The sequence below is a fragment of the Dipodomys ordii genome, unplaced genomic scaffold, assembly GCF_000151885.1.
Source record: "Dipodomys ordii isolate 6190 unplaced genomic scaffold, Dord_2.0 Scaffold115, whole genome shotgun sequence".
Lineage (NCBI taxonomy): Eukaryota > Metazoa > Chordata > Mammalia > Rodentia > Heteromyidae > Dipodomys > Dipodomys ordii.
In genome coordinates, this window is record NW_012267331.1 from 330,476 (window position 1) to 350,478 (window position 20,003).

Here is a 20,003-nt window from a genome sequence, read left to right on the forward strand (position 1 = left end):
CAGAGCCCCCCCCACGGGGACGTCCTCCTCAGAGCCCCCCACGGGGACGTCCTCCTCAGAGCCCCCCACGGGGACGTCCTCCTCAGAGCCCCCCCACGGGGACGTCCTCCTCAGAGCCCCCCACGGGGACGTCCTCCTCAGAGCCCTCCCCACGGGGACGTCCTCCCCAGAGCCCCCCCACGGGGTCGTCCTCCCCAGAGTCCCCCCCCACGGGGACGTCCTCCCCAGAGCCCCCCACGGGGATGTTCATCACCCAGAGCCCCCCACGGGGACGTCCTCCTCAGAGCCCCCCCCACGGGGACATCCTCCTCAGAGTCCCCCACGGGGACGTCCTCCCCAGAGCCCCCCCACGGGGACGTCCTCCTCAGAGTCCCCCACGGGGACGTCCTCCTCAGAGCCCCCCCCCACGGGGACGTCCTCCTCAGAGTCCCCCACGGGGACGTCCTCCCCAGAGCCCCCCCACGAGGACGTCCTCCCCAGAGCCCCCCACGGGGACGTCCTCCTCAGAGTCCCCCACGGGGACGTCCTCCTCAGAGTCCCCCCCACGGGGACGTCCTCCCCAGAGCCCCCCACGGGGACGTCCTCCCCAGAGACCCCCCCCCACGGGGACGTCCTCCCCAGAGCCGCTCAGCCCTCAGCCCTCACAACAGCACTGTGCATGTGGCTCTCCCTTCAGGCCTAAGGACCAGGAGTCCAAGGACAGTGGTGGACCAAGGTGTCCAGCAGACGCCTCGCACTGGGACAGCTGCCAACACAGCCGAAGGAGGAGGACTTGTGTCTCACTTTTCATGCAGAATGTAACTTGGAAAAGTCAGAGGAAAATGGAAAGTGTGGAGTGGGGAGTGGGCCCGTCGTAGCAGTTCCTTGCTCCGGGGTGCGTGGGGTTTCCTGGCAGGCCCCCTCACCCAATGCACAGGAGCTGGACGGGCGTGGCGGCTGCTGGTGTGATGCCTGGATTGTGAGCAGCCCAAGCGCAGAGCCGCTGAGTGCCCCTCGCTAGTCGCGGGAGCCACGCCTTCCACAGCTCCAGGGCACCAGAGCGTAGCGTCCATTTATACAGCAGGGCTCCATCCTCGGAGAGCAAGCCATTCCAGAAGTTTCCAGACACAGTTCTCCCAGCGAGGCACTCCGTCCTCCTCGCCTGAGAGAAGCTTGGTGGTAAAACTTTTGGGTTTCCCATTTTGTAGGAGGAAACAATTATTAGAAGTAATTTGGGGAAGGGGCATGTGTGGGGCTTTTCCCATCAGAACTGATGGGTGAGTGTGGCCCAGACAGATGATCAGCTCAGGTGCTGCACTGGACTTGTCTGGGCCGGTCTCGGCCGTGCTGGGTCGAGTGTGTACTGGATCTTGCGTGTGCCGGGTCTCAGCCGTGCTGGGTCGAGTGTGTACTGGATCTTGCGTGTGCCGGGTCTCGAGTGTGTACTGGATCTTGCGTGTGCCGGGTCTCAGCCGTGCTGGGTCGAGTGTGTACTGGATCTTGCGTGTGCCGGGTCTCAGCCGTGCTGGGTTGAGTGTGTACTGGATCTTGCGTGTGCCGGGTCTCAGCCGTGCTGGGTCGAGTGTGTACTGGATCTTGCGTGTGCTGGGTCTCAGCCATGCTGGTCTTGGCTGTGCTGGTCTTGACCATGTTGGTCTCAGCTGTGCTGGGTTTCATAGATAATGGGTCTCCAGCCTTTTGATCTCAGGTGTGCTGGGTGGGGTGGGCTGGTCTCGGGTGAGCTGGTCTCAACTGGGCTGGATCAGATCTGAGCAGTGGGAGCCATGGTTCACCAGGCTGTCTTCCCCCGGGGATATTCTGGTTAATAAGATCACAGGCTCATCAACAGGTACAGAAAGTCTAAGACTAAGAAACAAGATCGAGAAAGTGGAAGCTATTGACTTGGGATCTTTTGTTCTGTCGTAACAATTCTTAACTCTAAGTTACTTCATAACAAGAATACCCTAAGAAATCCAGTAGGCATTGAGGATTTTATTACTATTCTCATAAATGCTCAAATCTTAGTATTAGTGATTTGTTCCAAATAGATGTATTAGGGGAAACAGATTTATTTCTAGTAATCATTCTCAATAACTTTACACACTTAACATAACCATGGGTTAAGACAGGTCACCAGTGAGCTATGGGAGGACTCAAGCTGTCACAAAGGTACCTCCGCCTTCAGGTAAATCAAGGCACTCTGGCCCGATCAGCTCTGCTGCTGATTGTACATCTTGCTGGTGAGGATAGGGGGTTGGAGTTAGCGGAGGTGCACAGCCCTGCGCTCAGGCCGACGCCCCGGGAAAGGCTGCCGTGAGCGGCCTTCTGTGTCCCCACGCTCCTCCCTTTCAGCTGAGATGAAGGTGCTTGCAGCCCTGGCGGGCACCCTGGCTGCAGCCGGCGCTGGACTTCTCTTGTCTTTCATCTTGAGAGGCAAAGAACCTCCTGGGGGTGAGTAACACAACCTTTTATCTTTATGAAGACATTTTCACCCTTGTTAAGTAGAAAACAGAATGGTAACTACTAACAGTCAGTAGAAATGTGTCCTGTTCACACTTCCAAGGCTAAAATTGTAATTCTTGAGTTTAGAAAGGTTAAAATATAAGTCCTTTTGAAAAGAATGAATCTTCCTATGAGATCAGAATTTGAAAAGTTTCAGAGTATGTTTGTTCATTTGCTACAGTTTTCATTTAGCAATGGTATATTTTCTGGGATTATGAGTTGCAATGAGAAATTATGTTTAAAATTCTACTGAAATATAATAGCTAAAATAATCACCTTTGGGTAAACAGGAGTGGAGAGACACACCTAGAGACAGAGAGGGACGGGAGAGCGACAGGCTATGCGGGGGCTCTGAGAGGAGCTTGTCCAGGCACAGCTGGGCGGACCTCCCTGCCTTCCAATGCTGTGCAAGTCCAAGACCTGGGAGCCATCGCTTCCCTGCAGTGAATTTGTTTTAAAAAGAAGGTTGCTCTTTCCCACTCATTGGATTTTGGCAAGCAAGGGCTGTGAAAACAATGTCCAAGCACAGCTCTGAGCAAAAGCCAAGCACTTAGCATGGGCAGCGGCCCTCAGGCCTGACGGGCTGTGTGATTTTGGAGCAGGCAGATGGTGGCTTTCTCCCTTTTCTGTTTGATTTCATTTCTCGTCGCTTTGCTTTAATCAGCCCTTTTGGAGCCGGATGGCTTGCTTCTTTTCCTGAAGCATTGTGTTTGCTTGCATTGTGTCTGCTGGGTGTGTTCAGATGCTCATGGGGACAAGGAGGGACGCATGGGGGTGAGTGGCCCATCAGGACGGCGTCTTCAGCAGGTCAGAAGATGCGGGAGGGCTCCAGGAGGCAGGCCGTGCTCAGTGACCAGAGAGCCGTGCACAGAGCACCACCCCGCCCTGCTGGCCCCTTGGGTCTCAGGCTCTCCTTCAGTGAAGGAATCTTGGTCGGTTATGCTCTTCCAGTGCTGAAAAAGTAAAATGTGATGAGGGTGATTTCACTGGAAACTTTTGATAGGTCTGAATGTCTTGCTAAATGCACTGAATAAATAGGCGAATTGTTAGGAAGTCCATCATGGTCACAGGTAACCAAATGTTCACAAAGAGCAGCCATCGGACATGGTTTGCACAGCTGAGCAGTGCGGCCAGCTCAGCCCCAGCCTCCTGTGGCAGCGAGTGGCTCCGTGTGGGGTCCTCCCGGCCGGGAGGGGACACGGCCCACTGAGCACAACCACGTCAGGCTGAGGCCCAGAGGCTGTGTGAGCACGGCCGTGAACACAGCTGGACTCGGGACAGAGCTGGGGGGACAGGGGGCATGCCGTCTGTTTGAATTCTGCAGTGCGGTATTCCACAGGAAAGACTGGAAAGTTCCATGTCAGCAGCGTTGTGGAAGCAAGCAGACGCATGGTGGAACATGACCTCTACAGCACGATGACAAGGTGATGTGGCAGGAGGGAGGGAGGGAGGGCACAGGGCTGTCACATGACCCCGGTGGAGGGGTGCACAGGGCTGTCACGTGACCATAGTGGAGGGGTGCACAGGGCTGTCACGTGACCATAGTGGAGGGGTGCACAGGGCTGTCACGTGACCATAGTGGAGGGGGGCACAGGGCTGTCACGTGACCATAGTGGAGGGGGGCACAGGGCTGTCACGTGACCATAGTGGAGGGTACACAGGGCTGTCACATGACCATAGTGGAGGGGTGCACAGAGGCTGTCACGTGACCCCGGTGGAGGGGTGCACAGGGCTGTCACGTGACCATAGTGGAGGGGGGCACAGGGCTGTCACATGACCATAGTGGAGGGGTGCACAGGGCTGTCACGTGACCATAGTGGAGGGGTGCACAGGGCTGTCACGTGACCATAGTGGAGGGTACACAGGGCTGTCACATGACCATAGTGGAGGGGGGCACAGGGCTGTCACGTGACCATAGTGGAGGGGGGCACAGGGCTGTCACGTGACCCCGGTGGAGGGGTGCACAGGGCTGTCACGTGACTGGAGAAGAGGTCACACAGGAGTGGAGATGCCCCTCGAGGCTCTGCGTACACAACACCTATTTCAGTTTTCACAAACACCCCCAAAATGGTCCAGTTACCCCACTGTGCACAGTGCGCACTGAAGTTACATGCGTCCCTTGGCCCCAATATGAGTGCAGGAAACTCAGAGACGATGTTAAATTCTGTCCCCAGCAAGAGAGGGAGCTGGTGACTGACCCAAGGTGTGATCCAGGTGTGATCCAAGGGGTGATTCAAGGCACTCAGGCTAGAGGCTGGCTCCTGACCAGAACCGCGGTGTGGGTGCAGTAGAGGAAACGGGTCCTGATGCGAGTCTCCGAGTCATTGTGACACGCCCATAACGACTCCTGAAAAGGACAGTGGGTCACCTAGTCCAGGACCGGGAGGGCCCATTGTCCACAAAGGAACAGTTCAAGAATGGCCTTGGGAAAATAAAGCAGGAGCAGCTTTGTGAAAATAAAGCAATGTATGCCCACGCCCAAGAAGTGAGCCCCGACTGGAGAGTGGACAGACTGGACAGACTGGAACAGAACAGGACACTGATGACCCAAGACTGTAGGATTTCATCTGTAGTGGTAGAGAAATCAGACCTGACAACTGGGGATCTGTAGAGGTGGATGGTCTGTTGTGAGAACGTAGGAGCTGTAAAGGTAGATGGTCAGTCCTGAGATCTGAGGATCTGTAGAGGTGGACGGTCAGTCCTGAGAACTGGGGAAGTGTAGAGGTGGACGGTCAGTCCTCAGAACTAAGATCTGTAGATATGGACAGTCAGTCCTCAGAAATGGGCATCTGTGGAGGTGGATGGGCACTCCTGAGAACTGAGGATCTATAAAGGTGGATGGTCAGTCCCTGGGGATCTGTAGAGGTAGATGGTCAGTCCTTAGAACTAAGGATCTATAGAGGTGGATAGTGAGTCCTGAGAACTAGGGATCTGGAGAGGTGGACAGTCAGCCCTGACAACTGAGGATCTTTAGAGGTAGACTGTCAGTCTTAAGAACTGGGGACCTGTAGAGGTTAAAGGTCAGTCCTAAGAACTGGGGATCTGTAGAGGTTGATGGTCAGTCCTGAGAACTGGGGATCTGTAGAGATGGATGTCCAATCTTGAGAACTAGGAATCTGCAGGGGTAGACAGGCAGTCCTGAGAACTGAGGATGTGTAGGAGAGGAGGGTAAGTTCTGAGATGTGGGACCTGTAGAAGTGGATAGTCCTGAGAACTGGGGATCTGTGGAGGTGGAGGGTCAGTCATGAGAACTGGGGATCTGTGGAGGTGGATGGTCAGTCCTGAGAATAGGGGATCTGTGGAGGTGGAGGGTCAGTCCTGAGAAACGAAGAGCTGTAGAGTTGGACAGTCAGCCCTGAGAACTAAGGATCTGTGGAGGTGGACAGTGAGTCCTGAGAACTGAGGATCGCTAGAGGTGGACAGGCAGTCTTGTAAACTGGGCATCTCAAGAGGTGGACGAGCATTCCTGAGAACTGAGGATCTATAGACATGGATGGTCAGTCCTGAGAACTGGACAAATGCAGAGGTGGGCGGTCAGTCCTGAGTAATAAGGATCTTTAGAGGTGGATGGTGAGTCCTGAGAGCTGGGGATCTGTAGAGGTGGAGGTCAGTTCTGAAAACTGGGGATCTGTACAGGTGGACAGTCAGCCCTTGGAACTAAGGATCTGTGGAGGTGGACAGTGAGTCCTACGAACTGAGGATCGCTAGAGGTTGATGGGCAGTCCTGAGAACTGGAGAAGCTGTAGGGTTGGAAGGTCAGTCATAAGAACAGGTGGATCGGTACATGTGGATGGGCAATTCTGAGAACTAAGGATCTGTGGAGGTGGACAGTAAATCCTGAGAACTGAGGATCTGTAGAGGTGGAAGGTCTGTCCTGAGAACTGGGGATCTATAAAGGTGGACAGTCAGTACTTTGAACAGAGGACCTATAGAGGTGGACAGTCAGTCCTGAGAACTAAGAATCTGTGGAGGTAGACAGTCAGTCCTGAGAACTAAGGAGCTGTAGAGGTGGAAGGTCAGTCCTGACAACTGGGAATCTATAGAGGTGGATGGTGAGTTCTGAGAACTGGGCATCTGGAGATGTGGATGGTCAGCCCTGAGAACTGGGGAGCTGTAGAGGTGGATGGTCAGTCCTGAGAACTGGGTACTTGTAGAGGTGGACAGTCCATCCTGAGAACTGGGGATCGGTAGAGGTGAGTGGGCTGTCCTGAGAACTGGGGGTCTGTAGAGGTGGACAGTCAGCCCTGAGAATTGGGGATCGGTACGGGTGGGTGGGCTGTCCTGAGAACTGGCGATCTGTAGAGGTGGACGGTCAATCCTGAGAATTGAGAATCTGTAAATGTGGACTGTCAGCCCTGAGAACTAGGGATCTGAAGGGGTGGATGGTCAGTCCTGAGAGCTGGGGATCAGTAGAGGTGGACAGTCAGTCCAGAGAACAGGGGACCTATGGAGGTGGATGGTCAGTCCTGAGACTGGCAATCTGTATCCATGGACAGTCAGTCCTAAGAACTAAGGATCTGTAGAGGTGGATAGTGAGTCCTGAGAGCTGGGCATCTAGAGGGGTGGATGGTCAGCCCTGACAACTGAGGATCTGTAGAGGTTGATGGTCAGTCCTGAGAATGAGGGACCTGTAGAAGTGGACAGTCAGTCCGGAGAACTAGGGATCTGTAGAGGTGGATGGTCAGGTCTGAGAACTGAGGACCTCTAGACGTGGACTGTCAAGTCTGAGAAATGAGTATCTGTAGAGGTGGTCAGTTAGTCCAGAGAACTGAGGAGCTGAGGAGGTGGACGGTCAGTCCTGAGAACTGGGGATCTCTAGGGTTGGCCATCAATCCTGAGAACTGATGTTATGTTGAAGTGGATGGTCAGTCCTGAGAATTGGGATCTCTAGAGGTGGATGGTCAGTCCTGAGAACTGGAGATCTGCGGAGGGAGAGAGTAAATCCTGAGAACTGGGAACCTGTAGAGGTGGAAGGTCTGTCCTGAGAACTGGGGATCTATAGATGTGGGTGGTCATTCCTGAGAACTAGGTATCTGGAGGAGTGGATGGGCTGTCCTGAGAACTGAGGATCTGTAGAGGTGATCAGTCAGTCCTGAGAACTCAGGAGCTGTTGGGGTGGACTGTCTGTCATGAGAACTGGGAATCTGTAGAGGTGGGTGGTCAGTCCTAAGAACTGAGGATGTGTAGAGGATGGTCACTTCTGAGAACTGGGGATCTGTAGAGTTGGTGGGTAAGTTCTGAGAAACGGGAGACCTATAGAAGTGGAAGGTTAATCCTGCAAATTGCCGATCTGTGGAGGTGGGGGGTCAGTCCTGAGAACTGGGGACCTGTAGAGGTAGACGGTCATTCCTGAGAACTTGGGATCTGTAGAGTTGGATGGTCAGGTCTGATAACTGAGAATCTCTAGAGGTGGATGGTCAGGCTGAGAACTGAGGATCTGTAGAGATGGACTGTCAGTCATGAGAACTGAGAATGTATATTGGTCACTAGTCAGCCCTGAGAAATAAGGATCTGTACAGGTGGATGATCAGTCCTGAGAACTGGGGATCTGTAGAGGTGGACTGTGAGTCCTGAGAACTGAGGATCTATAGAGGTGGACGGTCAGTCCTGAGTACTGGGGATCTGTAGTGGTGAACTGTCTGTCCTGAGAACTAAGGATTTGTAAAGGTGGATGGTCAGTCCTAAGAACAAAGGATCTGAGGAGGTGGACAGTCAGTCATGAAAACTGATAATCTGTGGAGGTGGACGGTCAGTCCTGAGAACTCGGGATCTGTAGAGTTGGATGGTCAGGCTGAGAACTGAGGGTCTGTAGAGATGGACTGTCAGTCATGAGAACTGAGAATGTATCATGGTTGCCGGTCAGTCCTGAGAAATAAGGATCTGTATAGGTGGATGGTCAGTTCTGAGAACTGAGGAGTGTAGGGGTGGATGGTCAGTCCTGAGAACTGGGGATCTGTAGAGGTGGACAGTGAGTCCTGAGAACTGAGGATCTATAGAGGTGGACGGTCAGTCCTGAGAACTGGGGATCTGAGGAGTGGACAGTCAGTCATGAGAACTGAGAATCTGTAGAGGTGGACGGACAGTCCTGAGAAATGGGCATCTCTACTGGTGCACAGGGTGTCCTGACAACTGAGGATCTATAGAGGTGGATAGTCAGTCTTATGAACGGGGGACCTGTAGAAGTAGAAGGTCAGTCCTGAGAACTGGGGCTCTGTAGAGGTGGGTGGTCAGGTCTGAGAACTGAGAATCTGTAGAGATGGATGGTCAGGCCTGAGAACTGAGAATCTATAGAGGTGGACAGTCAGTGAGAACTGGGGTGCTGTAGAGTTAGATGGTCAGGCTGAGAACTGAGGATCTGTAGAAGTGGACTGTCAGTCATGAGAACTGAGAATGTATAGCGGTCGCTGGTCAGTCCTGAGAAATAAGGATCTGTACAGGTGGATGGTCAGTTCTGAGAACTGAGGAGTGTAGGGGTGGATGGTCAGTTGTGTGAACTAGGAATCTGTAGAGGTGTGTGGTCAGTCCTGAGAACTGGGGATCTGTAGTGGTAAACTGTCTGTCCTGAGAACTAAGGATTTGTAAAGGTGGATGGTCAGTCCTGAGAACAAAGGATCTGGGGAGGTGGACAGTCAGTCATAAGAACTGAGAATCTGTAGAGGTGGATGGTCAGTCCTGAGAACTGAGGTGCTATAGAGTTGGATGGTCAGTCCTGAGAACTGGGGATCTGTAGAGGTGGACAGTCAGTCATGAGAACTGAGAATGTAGAGGTGGCTATTCAGTCCTGAGACCTAAGGATCTGTACAGGTCGACAGTCAGTCCTGATAAATGAGTGTAGGGGTGGATGATCAGTTGTGAGAACTAGGAATCTGTAGGGGTGGATGGTCAGTCCTGAGAACTGGGGATCTGTAGTGGTGAACTGTCCTGAGAACTAAGGATTTGTAAAGGTGACGGTCAGTCCTGAGAACAAAGGATCTGAGGTGGACAGTCAGTCATGAAAACTGATAATCTGTGGAGGTGGACGGTCAGTCCTGAGAATTGGGGATCTGTACAGGTGGACGGTCAGTCCTGAGAATTGGGGATCTGTACAGGTGGATGGTCAGTCCTGAGAATTGGGATCTGTAGAGTTCGATTGTCAGTCCTGAGAACTAAGGAAGTGTAGAGGTGGGCATTCCATACTGAAAACTTGGGATCTGTAGAGGTAGACAGGCAGTCCTGAGAACTGAGTATTGGTAGAGTTGGATGGTCAGGTCTGAGAACTGGGGGAGCTGTAGGACGTGGATTGTCAGTCCTGAGAATATAGGAGCTTTAAGTGTGGGCGCTCAGTCCTGAGAACTGAGGATCTGTAGAGGTGGTCAGTCATTCCTAAGAACTGAGGAGCTGTAGGGGTGGAGTGTCCGGGGAATCTGTAGAGGTGGATGATCAGTCCTGAGAACTGGGGATCTGTAGAGGTGGATGATCAGTCCTGAGAACGGATTATATATAGAGGTGGTTGGTCAGTCTTGGGAATTGTGATCTCTAGAGGTGGACGGTTAGTCCTGAGAAATGAGAACTTGGGAGTTCTCAGGACAGGCACTCCTGAGAACTGAGGAGCTGTAGGGGTGGGTGGTCAGTTGTGAGAACTGGGGATCTGTAGAGGTGGACGGTCAGTCCTGAGAACTAGGGATCTGTAGGGGTGGACAGTAAGTTCTGAGAACTGAGGATCTGTAAAGATGGATGATTATTCCTGAGAACTGAGGAGCTGTAGAAGTGGACAGTCACTTCTGAGAACTGGGAATTTGTACAGGTGGACAGTCAGTCCTGAGAACTAGGGATCTGTGGAGGTTGACAGTAAATCCTGAGAACTGAGGATCTGTAGATGTGGATGATCAGCCCTGGTGGGATTTGTAGAGGTGGATGGTCAGTCCTGAGAACTGGGATCCTGTAAAGTGGGTCAGTCCTGAGAACTATGGCTCTTTGGAAGTGGACAGTCAATCCTGACAACTGAGGATCTATAGCAGTGGATGGTCAGTCTTAAGAATTGGGGATCTGTAGAGGTGGATGGTCAGTCCTGAGAACTGAGGATCTGTAAAGTTGATTGGTCACTACTGAGAACTGAGGAGCAGTAGAGGTGGACAGTCAGTCCTGAGAACTGGGGATCTGTAGAGGTGGACGGTCAGTCCTGAGAACTGGGGATCTGTAGAGGTGGACAGTCACTCCCGAGAACTCAGGAGCTGTTGGGGTGGAACTGTCAATCCTGAGAACTGGAATCTGCAGAGGTGGATGGTCAGTCCTGAGAACTAAGGATCTGTAGAGGTGGGTGGTCAGTCCTGAGAGCTAGTGATCTATACAGGTGGACAGTCAGTCCTGAGAACAAACAATCTGTAGCTGTGGATGGTCAGTCCTGAGAACTAAGGATCTGTGGAGGTGAAGTGTCTCCTGAGAACTGAGGATCTGTAGAGGTGGATGTTCAGTCCTGAGAAATGGGGACTTTTAGAGATGGACGGTCTGTCCTGAGAACTGGGGATTCATAGAGGTGGGCAGTCATGAAAACTAAGACTCTCTAGAGGTGGGTGGTGAGTCCTGAGAACTGGGGATCTGTACAGGTGGACAGTGAGTCCTGAGAACTGGGCATCTGTAGAGGTGGATGTCAGTCTTGAGAACTAAGGATCTGTGAAGGTGGACAGTGAGTCCTGAGAACTGGGCATCTGTAGAGGTGGATGGTGAGTCCTGAGAACTAGGTATCTGTAGAGGTGAATGGTCAGTCCTGAGAACTGGGGACCTGTAGAGGTGGATGGTCAGTCCTGAGACCTGGGGGATCTGCAGAGGCGAAAGGTCAGTCCTGTGAACTGGGCATCTGTGGAGGTAGATGGTCAGTCCTGAGAACTGGGCATCTGTGGAGGTAGATGGTCAATCCTGAGAACTGGGGATCTTTAGAGGTGGATGGTCAATCCTGAGAACTAAGGATCTGTAGAGGAGAACGGTCAATCCTGAGAACTGGGGAGCAGTAAATGTGAACTGGGAGTTTTTCATTTTAAACACTAATTTAAATAATAATTAACAGGAGCCTTAATTTTCAATGTATGACAAGCACCAATGTCAATAGTAAGTATCATGGCCTCCTATTACATATTCAGAAAATAAAGTACAGAAACCAAAATCACTAAGCAGGGATCATTTTCTACAAGCTTATCACTATGTTGAAAGTTAAGCAAAAGGATGTCATTTTTCAAGGTGCAAACTGTCATCAGACAGTTGCTGACTCCTTCCAAATGTCTCTTATTCCAGATAGCAAACACTCTCCTGTCAACATTAGCTGCAGAACTGTGCTGCATCTAAAAACAAGTCAAAAGGAAACAGAAAAAATATCCCCCATGAATTGATGTGTATTTTTGTATCTGAAATGGTTGGGAATTACCTGAGAAGAGAGAAAGACCATAGATGTAAACGCAATCCAGTCCTAAAGACGGCACTCAGGAGTGAGGAGGGGATGCATACGTATATTAATCTGGAAAGCTTGCTTCTTGGTAGCTCCTGAGCAATATCCTCTATGACTATATTTATTTCCTTAATTCTGTTCCCACTGTGTGGAAGGCCTGGAGTAAATGTTGGGAATGCAGAGATGAATTTGTGTCCACTACCTTGGAAGTTCTCTCTCCTTGTGCCAATAATGACATGGGTGTTGTGCTAGTTTGGGAAGGATCCTCGGGGCAGTCGGAAAGAGGTAGGGTTGGCGTGTTGGTGGGTAACGTGTTTCCTAACCATAAAATGTTTTATGCCTCTAAACAAATCTAGTCACTTTACCACAAAAAAGGGGAAAGAGACGCTTATCTCAATAGTCATGATGTCCAAGTGAGGGCCAAGTCCTTCGCTGCACTCCCGCGGGGACTGGCCTTGCCTGGGGACTCCTCAACACGCAGAGGGCCGGGCCTTCCTGCCCAAAGATCATGGCAGGGCTGGGCCTTCCTGCCCCGAAGCTCTCCGGGGGTTCTGAGATTCCACCCTGCCCACATGCTGGCAACTTAGCTTTCTGGGCTTTGACAGCAAATTCTGGAACCCTAGGCTGTCACAGAGGCCTTTGCCCTATACAGTCAGTAGCCAGTGTTCTCCATTGGTGCCTGTGCCCAGAGAGCAAAGCACAGGACCGAGGGGACCACAGCTGAGCCCCTCGGTCAGGACAGCGTGAGCACGTGGCCGGCTGTCCTGGGAGCGGACAAGAGTGACATCCAGAGGAAGAGCAGTCTGTCAGACAAGGCTGGCTGTCACTCAAACTTCACAACGCCAAGTGTCACCCTTAGAAGACAGTCGGGAGCACCTGAGCCTGTGGGAAACGGGCCCTCACACAGGCTGCTTCCCAGCCCTCCCCATGCTTGCCCTCTCCTCCTCATCCCTCAAAGACTTCATGTGATCCCAGTGAGGGACACGTGCCTGCTGGACGGCTGTGCCTGCACCAGCGTCTCGGTGGCAGCCAGGTCTGAGGTTCAGCAGGAAGGGGGAGCGTGGGGGTGCTGGCAGAACACGGCTCTGGGAGAAGGGGGGAGGGCGGGGAGAGCACACGGGAGAAGGGGTGGGGGTGAGCGCCCTGGGCCATGCAGACCCCAGTGAAGGATGAGCAGACTCAAATCACCCCGGACCTGGCCAGGACCTTGGCCGCCTGAGGAAGCAGAGCCTCCCTAGCCTCAGAACAGACAAAGCCCAACAACGGCTCTCTGCTTGCCTCTCCCCTACCACACACAGTCCGTACATTTCAGCCCGGCCCCATGGCTGCTGCTGGGGACAGAGAGGGGCCCGTGCCCCATGACAGGATGAGGGGTGCCGCGGTGAGGCGGGACTGGCAGGCGTGCCCAGCCATCTGGGGCTGCAGCGGGCTGACCCCCGACCCACAGCAGGATGACCCCTGGGTCACTTGACGGCTCCATAGCTGCTGCCGCTGAGACTGGCAAAGATACAGAGCCCTTCTCCCATTCTCACCATCTATGGTGGAGACAGACTGGATTTCTAAGAATAAGAGAACTCCAAGGAGAATCAGATGAGTGCGGCTGCCGAAGCCTCGTAAAGGGAGAACACCGGCCACTTCCTTCACCCCCAGCAGTGATGCACTAGTCACACCCCCTTTTCTCGCCCCAGGAGTCCTGGAGTCCTGCAGCCGAGACAGTTAATGGGTAATCAGCTACCAGAGCATCAACAACAAGACATATCTTCTCCTTCTGCTGTAGAAACCTCAGGAAAAGGGAAGCCACTTCCCCATCTCAGCTGCTGGCCTTCTCCAAGATGCCTGAGCCAACTAGCAGGACTGTTTCCCACGCAGCTGAGATCATGGAAACTTCCATACAAGTGATGAAACGTCAACCTTCATGGCCCACAGGTAAAAGCCCCGGACCCCAGCAACACACAGGCAAACACTCAGAACCCCAGCACCAGACAGGTGAGCAGCCTGAATCACACCACCACACAGGTAAACACCTAAATCACACCACCACACAGGTGAACACCTGAATCACATCACACAGGTGAATATCCTGAATCACACCACCTAACAGGTCAACACCTGAATCACACCTCCACATAGGTGAACACTCTGAATCACACGACCACACAGGTAAACACCTGAATCACACCACCACACAGGTAAACACCTAAATCACACCACCACACAGGTGAACACCTGAATCACACCACCACACAGGTGAACATCTGAATCACACCACCATACAGGTGAACACACAGGACCCCACCACCACACAGGTAAACACACTGAATCACACCACCACATAGGTGAATACCCTGCATCCCACCACCACACAGGTGAACACCTGAATCACACCACCATTCAGGTGAACACACATGACCCCACCACCACACAAGTGAACACACTGAATCACACCACCACACAGGTGAACACATGAATCACACCACCACACAGGAGAAAACCCTGAATCACACCACTACACGTGAACACTGTGCATCCCAACACCAACCACATGGGAGAACATCCTGAATCACACCACCATACAGGTGAACACAAAGGACCCCACCTCCACACAGGGGAACACCTAAATCATACTACCACATGGGACAACACCCTGAATCACACCACCACACAGGACAACACGTGAATCACACCACACACAGGTGAACACCTAAAATATATCACTACACAGGAAAACACCCTGAATCCCACCACCAAACACGTGAATACCTGAATCACACTACCACACAGGTGAACACCTGAATCAAACCATCACACAGGTGAACACCTGAATCACACCACCACACATGAATACCCTGAATCTCACCACCACACAGGTGAACACCTGAATCCCACCACAAAACACGTGAATACCTGAATCTCACTACCACACAGGTGACTACCTGAATCACACCAACACACAGGTGAACACCTGAATCCCACCACCAAACATGACCACCCTGAATCCCACCACCACACAGGTGAACACCTGAATCCCACCACCACACATGACCAGCTGAATCTCACCAACACACAGGTGAACACCTGAATCACACCACCACACATGACCACCCTGAATCTCACCAACACACAGGTGAACACCCTGAATCCCACCACCAAAGACGTGAATACCTGAATCACACTACCACACAGATGAATACCTGAATCACACCACCACAAGGTGAACAACTGAATCAAACCACCACTCAGGGGAACACCTGAATCCCACCACCACAAATGTCCACCTGGAATCTCACCACCACACAGGTCAACACCCTGAATCCCACAACCACACAGGTGAACACCCAGAATCCCACCACCACACAGGTGAACACCCTGAATCCCACCACCACACATGACCATCCAGAATCTCACCAACACACAGGTGAACACCTTGCATCCCACCACCACACAGGTGAACACCTAAATCACACCACCACACAGGAGAACACCTGAATCACACCTTCACACCAGTGAACACCCTAATCCTACTACCACACAGGTGAACATCCTGAATCACACCTCCACACAAGTGAATACCCTGAATCACACCACCACACAGGTGAACACCTGAATCCCACCACAACACAGGTGAGCACCTGGAATCACACCACCACATAGATGAACACCTCAATCATACCTCCACACAGGTGAACACTCTGAATCAAACCTCTACACAGGTGAACACCTGAATCCCACCACCACACAGGTCAACACCTGAATCACACCACCACACAGGTGAGCACCCTGAATTACACCTCCACAAAGGTGAACACCATGAATCCCACCACCACACAGGTGAACACCTGAATCACACCACTACACATGACTACCCTGAATCTCACCACCACACAGGTGAACACCCTGAATCCAACCACCACACAGGTGAAAACCCTGAATCCCACCACCACACAGTGAACACCCTGCATCCCACCACCACACAAGTGAACACCCTGCATCCCACCAACACACAGGTGAACACACTGAATCCCACCACCACACAGGTGAACACCCTGAATCCCAGAACCACACAGGTAAACACAGGATCACACCATCACACAGAACACCTGAATCACACCTCCACACAAGTAAACACCCTAATACTACCACACAGGTGAATACCCTGAATCACACCTCCACACAGGTGAGCACCCAGAATCACACCACCACACAGATGAACACCTGAATCACAACTCCACACAGGAGAACACTCTGAATCCCACCTCTATATAGGTGAAAACCTGAATCCAACCAACACACAGGTCAAAACCTGAACCATACCACCACACAGGTGAGCACCCTGAATCATACCGCCACACAGGTGAACACTCTGAATAATACTTCAACACAAGTGAATACCCGAATCCTACCACCACACAGGTGAACATCTTGAATCACACCTCCACACAGTTGAGTACCCTGAATCAAACCACCACACAGGTGAACACCTGAATCCCACCACCACATAGGTGAACACCCGGAATCACACCACCACCCAGATAAACACCTGAATCACACCTCCCAACAGGTGAACACTCTGAATCCCACCTCTATATAGGTGAACACCTGATTTCAACCAACACACAGGTCAAAACCTGAATCATACCACCACACAGGTGAGCACCCTGAAACATACATCCATACAGGTGAAAACCTGAATCACACCACCACACAGATGAACACCTGAATCACACCACCACACATGACCATCCAGAATCTCACCACCACAAAGGTTAAAACCCTGAATCCCACCACCACACAGGGGAACACTCTGAATCCCACCACCACACAGGTGAACAACCTGCATCCCACCACCACACAGGTGAACACCTGAATCCCACCTCCACACAGGTGAACACCTGAACCATACCACCACACAGGTGAACACCTGAATCACACCACCACACAAGACTACCCTGAATCCCACTACCACACAGGTGAACACCCTGAATCCCAATACCAAACATGTGAATACCTGAATCATACTACCACACATGTGAACACCTGAATCAAACCATCACACAGGGGAACACCTGAATCACACCACCACACATGACCACCTGGAATATCACCACCACACCGGTGAACACCCTGAATCCCACCACCACATAGGTGAAGCCTGAATCCCACCACCACACAGGTGAACATCCTGAATCCCACGACCACACAAGTGAACACCCTGAATCCCACCACCACACAGGAGAAAATCCTGCATCACACCACCACACAGGTAAACACCTGAATCCCATCACCACACAGGAGAACATCCTGAATCCCACGACCACACAGGTGAACACCCTGAATCCCACCACCACACAGGTGAACATCCTGCATCACACCACCACACAGGTAAACATCCTGAATCACACCACCACCCAGGTAAACACCTAAATCACACCACCACACAGGAGAATACCTGAATCACACCTCCACACAAGAGAATACCCGAATCCTACTACCACACAGGTGAACATCCTGAATCACACCTCCACACAGGTGAATACCCTGAATCACACCACCACACAGGTGAACACCTGAATTCCACCACCACACAGGTGAGCACCCGGAATCACACCCCACACAGATGAACACTTGAATCTCACCACCACACAGGTCAACACCCTGAATCCCACCACCACACAGGTCAACACCCTGAATCCCACCACCACACAGGTGAACACCCTGAATCCCACCATCACACAGGTCAACACCCTGAATCCCACCACCACATAGTAGAACACGTGAATCACACCTCCACACAAGAGAACAACCAAATCCTACTATCAAACAGGTGAACATCCTGAATCACACCTCCACACAGGTGAATACCCTGAATCACACCACCACACAGGTGAACACCTGAATCCCAGCACCACACAGGTGAACGCCCTGAATCACACCACCACACAGGTGAGCACCCTGAATCACACCACCACACAGGTGAGCACCTGGAATCACACCACCACACAGATGAACACCTGAATCACACCTCCACACAGGTGAACACTCCGAATCAAACCTCTACACAGGTATGCACCTGAGTCACACACCACACAGGTGAACACCCTGAATCCCACCACCACACAGGTGAATACCCTGCATCCCACCACCACACAGGTGAACACCCTGAATCCCACCACCACAGAGGTGAACACCTGAATCACACCACCACACAGTAAAACACATGAATCACACCTCCACACAAGAGAACATCCAAATCCTACTACCACACAGGTGAACATCCTGAATCACACCTCCACACAGGCGAATACCCTGAATCACAACACCAAACAGGTGAATACCTGAATCCCACCACTACACAGGGGAGCACCTGGAATCACACCACCAAACAGGTGAGCACCCTGAATCACACCTCCACACAGGTGATTACCTGGAATCACACCACCACACAGCTCAACACCATGAATCCCACCACCACACAGGTGAACACCTAAATCCCACCACCACACAGGTCAACACATGATCACAACACCACACAGAACACCTGAATCACACGTCCACACAAGTGAACACCCTCATCCTACTACCACACAGGTGAACATCCTGAATCACAACTCCACACAAATGATTACCCTGAATCACACCACCACACAGGTGAACACCTGAATCACACCACCACACAGATGAGCACCCTGAATCACACCTCAACACAGGTGAACGCACTGCATCCCACCACCACACAGGAGAACCCTGAATCACATCTCCACACAGGTGAACACTCTGAATCAAACATCTACACAGGTGAGCACCTGATCACACCACCACATGGGTGAACACCCTGAATCCCACCACCACACAGGTGAACACCTGAATCACACCACCACACAGTAGAACATGTGAATCAAACCTCCACACAAGAGAACACCCAAATCCTACTACCAAACAGGTGAACATCCTGAATCACACCTCCACACAGGTGAATACCCTGAATCACAACACCAAACAGGTGAATACCTGCTTCCACCACCACACAGGTGAGCACCTGGAATCACACGACCACACAGGTGAACACCCTGAATCACACCTCCACACAGGTGAACACTCTGAATCAAACCTCCACACAGGTGAACACCTGAATCCCACCACCACACAGGTCAACACCTGAATCACACCACCACACAGGTGAGCACCCTGAATCACACCTCCACACAGGTGAACACCCTGAATTACACCACCACACAGGTGAACACCCTGAATTACACCACCACACAGGTAAACACCTGAATCACACCACCACAAATGACTACCCTGAATCTCACCAACACTCAGGTGAACACCCTGAGTCCAACCACCACACAGGATAAAACACTGAATCCCACCACCACACACATGAACACCCTGCATCCCACCACCACACAAGTGAACACCCTGCATCCCACCAACACACAGGTAAACACCATGAATCCCACCACCACACAGGTGAACACCTGATCACACCACCACACAGAACACTTGAATCACAGCTCCACACAAGTGAACATCCTAATCCTACTACCACACAGGTGAACACCCTGAATCACACCTCCACACAGGTGAATACCCTGAATCACACCAACACAAAGGTGAACACCTGAATCCCACCACCACATAGGTCAACACCTGAATCCCACCACCACGCAGGTGAGCAACCTGAATCACATCTCCACACAGATGAACACCCGGAATCACACCACCACACAGAGGAACACCTGAATCACACCACCACACAGGTGAGCACCCTGAATCACACCATGACACATGACTACCCTGAAGTTCACCACCACACAGGTCAACATCCTGAATCCCACCACCACACAGTAAAACACGTGAATAACACCTCCACACAAGAGAACAACCAAATCCTACTATCAAACAGGTGAACATCCTGAATCACACCTCCAGACAGGTGAATACCCTGAATCACACCAACACATAGGTGAACACCTGAACCCCACCACCACACAGGTGAACACCCTGAATCACACCACCACACAGGATAACCCTGAATCACACCTCCACAGAGGTGAACACTCTGAATCAAACCTCTACACAGGTGAGCACCTGATCACACCACCAC

General features: G+C 52.0%; 1 protein-coding gene across 1 annotated transcript in view; it reads left to right on the top strand.

Moving 5' to 3' along the window:
* Positions 1-20,003, top strand: part of Tpo (thyroid peroxidase) — an 89,178-nt gene that overhangs the window by 20,528 nt on the left and 48,647 nt on the right. The window contains exons 5-8 of the mRNA XM_013028868.1: positions 2,165-2,219; positions 2,332-2,430; positions 3,821-3,905; positions 13,674-13,822. Of these exons, the coding sequence (XP_012884322.1) occupies positions 2,165-2,219; positions 2,332-2,430; positions 3,821-3,905; positions 13,674-13,822 (388 nt within the window). The remainder of the gene's footprint in view (positions 1-2,164; positions 2,220-2,331; positions 2,431-3,820; positions 3,906-13,673; positions 13,823-20,003) is intronic.